The 4741-nt window shown below is 52.6% G+C and overlaps 1 protein-coding gene across 1 annotated transcript; it reads left to right on the top strand.

Moving 5' to 3' along the window:
• Nucleotides 1-1596: 1596 nt before the first annotated feature.
• PHALS_00930 (uncharacterized protein) lies at nt 1597-1822 on the top strand (the record flags this gene model as incomplete). The annotated part of the gene is made up of 2 exons (XM_024730697.1): nt 1597-1663; nt 1716-1822. 2 exons carry the CDS (start codon nt 1597-1599, stop codon nt 1820-1822), a joined length of 174 nt encoding a protein of 57 aa, XP_024580948.1.
• Nucleotides 1823-4741: the final 2919 nt, after the last annotated feature.

Genomic DNA, 4741 nt, shown 5'->3' with positions numbered 1-4741 from the left:
AGGCGGTAAATGTGGCATTGAATGCCGAATTCAATTTCAAGTCGGCACGACTTGGTTGGAATGCATACTCCAGCATCTCGTCGAGCGGGTCTGTGCCCATGGATCTCAGCTATGCTGAAAACAAGGGAGCTGAGCTCCGAGCTGTCGGGGGTTCAACAGAACTCAGTTCTTTCCCAAAAGGTCGCCCCGCGCCTACTGGGTGGTGTCGTTTCCCCGCGAAGAACCAGACTGGTGGGAATTGCGGCGATGGTTCAAAGAACCTTGACGCGCCTTGCGCAGGGGCAACCGTTTCGAAGGTGACGGGTATCTCCACAGACAAAACCCCGTCGTGTGTTTGTGTGCTGCCAGAGTGGTAGAGGTCAACAGAGCCCAGCCCTGAAGAGCTCCGTGCTCTTGAACACAGAACGAGTTTTCAAGCTGGGCTTGCTGGTTGTAGTGTTGATCGTAAAAGGCATCGAGAAGCCATGGAAGATCCCCATCGATTCCGGGGCGTCGGGGGCTATGCTCGATGCTCCACGATGGAGGGATGTCAGCTGTATGCTGAGGTGCTGAAAGCGCGGTTGGGTGACATCGTCACTGTTTGCCTAGCGATGGGGACACGTGTCACGGTCCCGAAAGTCCCTGTGGACCTCGGAGTCAAGCTCCTTGACTTTGATAGCGTGGAACGCTGTCTGGTCATAGACTTTGATGCAAGGTATGACCTCATCCACGCAATGGCATGGTTGAATCACCATGATCCATGGATTGATTGGAGGTCAAGGACCTTGGGCGCTATGCGCACGTCTCCTGGTGGAGCTTTGGCGAGTCATGTTCCCACCTCTGCAAGGATACAAAAGCGCTATTGGCGATGCACTGGACCGAGACGGTCAACGTGCTAGACATTGTAATGTCCGAGTTGGTAGTCACCAACGGTGAATCGGACATGAGTTCCGAGCGTGGCTCGCGGGCTCATCGTGGGGTAGCACGTCACCCACTCAGCGCTGCTCAAGTTTCGGAGCTGTCGCTGCATGCCATGCGTGACATGGTCGGCCAAGGGCCGAGGCATCGAGGGCAAGGCCCCCGTGGTGCACGTGAAGTGGCACGTAAACTACTAAGCGCTACTCGAGTATTAAAGCAATCGCTGCATGATATTCGTGACATGGTCGGCCAGAAGCCGAGGCATCGAGCCCTTCAGATGCGCGTGGAGTGGCACGTTATCCACTGGACGAAGGTTGTGGGGTTAGCAGATCTTCGTTGGATGTTGCAGATAACATCGGAGCTACAAAGGGCGGACAGTGATGGTTACACCGGGCGACGCGGAAGGCGTGTACACCCTGGTCTCACCGAGACACAGAACCTCTGTATGATGATGATGAAGATCAGGTATATTGTGTTAAATGTAGATGAACGACGATATCCTTTCTCCTAGCTACACTACGTTATGACGCGTTTCGACTAGTTGGGAGCCGGCATTCTGCCGTTAAAGCTCGCCGGCTGGGTTTCGGAAGAAACCCCCAAGTTCTAGCTTCTCTAGAACGGTGCTCCATCCAAGACAGCTGAGACCTGCAACCGAACGCTTGGAGCCAGTATTGTAGGTCTTGGTTGAGGTGTTCCGCAATGGCTAACAGTTTGGATGAGAGGTGCTTGCTTCGCATTGTTGGGATCGACATGAATCCATTGCGATGTTTGCTGCGCTATCTGCCATGTTGTTGTTTGCCCTTGGGTGATGGCACTAGCCGACGACCTGCAGCTTGCGAATCTCGAACTGGCATTGAGCACAACTACACCAGAGGGTGTGCTTTTTCGGAGGCCGATGTTCTCGCATCTGTCCGATGATCATTGAGCTGTCTCCGATCACGTAGAGCGGCGAGCATCCGAGTGACACTGCATAGCGAAATCCATGATACAGGCCTGCATATTCTGCTTTGTTATTCGTGGTAGTTGGATGGCCATAAGCCAAAGACGCGAACCAGATCATCGTCGGGGTCGAGACCTCGCTAATTATGCGCACCAGTACCGAACCCAAACCGCCTGGACCAGGGTTGTCTCTTCACCCTCCGTCGAAGAAGATGCGGTATGCCGAGTCCATGCTGGGTAGAGAGATTGCTGGGAGATCCGCTTTGTTCGTGATCATAGCAACGATTGCCTTGAGTACTCCGACTGCTGTGTCCGTCGTCTTAGGGCATAGTGTGTTTAAGAGAATGCAGAGGTCCCGGAGTCCCGTCGATAGGCGAACCATTGTTATTCTAAAAAGCGTCTCCGTATTGTCGCGTACGCAGGGGTTACCGCTCATGACCTTGATTCGGTAGTGCCAGACAGCCGCCACACACATCACGCACATATAATGCCACACCATGTTGGCCATTGGGTACATCAAGGTCCTTGCTTCCTCTGCAGACAGATCACTGAGCTGCTGGACAGTTTCGAGCGCTAATCAAGCTGGAGAAGTTGGTAGTTGAAGTGCGAAGATTGCTTCTAGAGGCTTGCCTTGAGAGCTGACACCGAAGACTTCCCATTCTCTGATCAGGTGGTCCCACAATCTCTTGGCATGCCCAGAAGACGTGAATCAGGTGAGTTCTGTCCGACCTTGAACATGTCTCATGTAGACACGACAGGTTATTTGCTGTTCGGTTCCACAAGTTACCTGAGGTCGGGTCTTGAGTCTCAACATGATCTCCTGAGCTGACGAGGCTATCCCAGGAACAGCGAGAATTGCTGTATACTTCAGGTTGTATAGGTCGGCTTCAAGCCTGGTTGCCTCGTTCGTAGGTCCTGCTGAGCTGTCCATTCGTCCATCCCTCTTCTTGATGCCATTCTTTGGTCGCTGTGGTTGGCAATGGTGCTTGGGTGTCCTGCATTTGAATTTCCAACCCGTTCGTCCGCATCTCAAGCTGACAATTTGAGACGGTCGCGGGTGTGGATGGAAGGAGACAGGGATGCCATCAAGATCTCGTGTCGCTACTTTGTCGGCGTCCTGAGGTCGCTCGAAGGGGTGAATGCTGGTTGTGATGGCCGTATCCTGATGGCGTATCGTGCTGTCGTTGTCCAGGAAATAGTTATCGTGTTTTATCACCTCTGGATCCGTTAGTCGAAGCGCAACAGCAGCCTTCGGTCGATGGAGCTGTTCTGGAAAGTTCAGTAAGAAAATCAAACAAAGATGCTCAATGGATCGGAGAGCTGGGGTCGTGACAGCGGTGCTTGTCGATGGGAATCTGATTCTGACACAGCCGTGTTTCACCCACCGCCATTGCAATAGATCGCGTAGCTCTTAAGCTGTTACTGTCGACTTGGATCAATTGAGGTCGTAATGGCGTCCCTTGCTGTCAAATAGCAATCCTGTTGCCTTGATGTCACACAGCAGTAACCATTCGTGGCAGAAGAATCCACGTGAGTCTCCACGAGTCTTGATGCTGTCGTTCAGATAATGAGATCCGCTTTAGCCACCGCGATTGCATATTCACCGCCTATCCACTCGGCTTTCCCTATGGCACGCGCCAGGAGCGCCTTCATTGTTGTGATCTCCGCTGGAGAAGCAACAGGGATGCACAACGCAGGTAGGGTGGCTAGTACCGTCCATCCTGTTTCGCATAGGCTGGACAGGAGCCTCTCTGAGCTCTTCCCATTCGTTGGAGTGATGTACTCCGAAGCCGATTCCCTGTTCGTCGAGAAGAGGTCTATAAGAAGGCGCTCGTCACGAGAGGCATTCATTGCCCTAGCCGCTACTGTGGTGCACTGGATGTGAGAAGTTCCATTGTCAAGTTTGGATAGCCGATTCCTCCTTGAGAGGCTCGAAGTTCTGCTTGACACTCACTTACTCACGGCTTCTTCTTCTCTTTGTCTGTGCCACCTCAGACGAATCTCTTGGTTAGCTGCTACTTCGGGTCGAGTTGCTCCTTTGTCGGCCATGCGTATTGAGCGCAGAACAAGAACGTCGGTATGTCAAAAGCCCGCGCGATCTCAGCTCGTTGAACAACCGTGTGAGTTTTGTTTCGCGCCAGCACGAGTCTTGTCGTTAGCGCGTTTCTGCATGAGTTCCAGTTTGCTTGGGTCTGATCATCCATGCCCATCCGTACGCCGAGAAACCTCAATGGTCTCCCTTGGCTAGAACTGGGATTCCGTTGAGACTCTCGGGTGGCTCTTGTTCCGACCGTCCCAAAGGGATGGCTATTGACTTCGTGAGATTCACTCGCAGACCCGAAACCATGGCAAATCGTTCCAAAATCTCCAAAACTGCCGGTGTGTTCCTGTTGTCGTCGAGGTACAATGCTGTATCATCGGCGAACCACAACTGCGGACCTCAGTTCCTTCGTTGTGTGTTTGAAGTGCGATACCTCGTAGATCCGGCACTTCATCGTGACTCTGTACAATACGTCCAGTGCTACGACGAATAGCAACGGTACCGATAGACAGCCTTGTCGTATCCCGCTGCTTACTGTTAGCTTGAAAGAGCTGTATCCGTTGACCAAGAAGAAGCCCGTGATTCCGTGGTGAATGCTTTCTATCATCACGCAGAAGCGCTGAGAGAATCCGTACCGACGAAGAGTGGCGATGATGTTATCTCAGTTCAGGGAGTCGTAGGCTTTGGTGAGTCGAGTAGTTTGGCGATTGGTCCGCTGGACATCTCCGTGCAGGTTCCATGTTCCCGTAGCGCTGTGAACATGTCCACTGCAGTGCTGAGCTGGCGTTTCGGTACAAAGCCGAATTGCCTCTTGTGAATGATTTCGGTAGAAAGCGCTGAAGTCTCGTTGCAAAAATCCTTGTT

This window comes from Plasmopara halstedii, assembly GCF_900000015.1.
Source record: "Plasmopara halstedii genome assembly, contig: Scaffold_1211, whole genome shotgun sequence".
NCBI classification, from domain to species: Eukaryota; Oomycota; class Peronosporomycetes; order Peronosporales; family Peronosporaceae; genus Plasmopara; species Plasmopara halstedii.
Note: the sequence above shows the minus strand (reverse complement) of the source record. Positions and strands in the feature narration are given on the sequence as shown.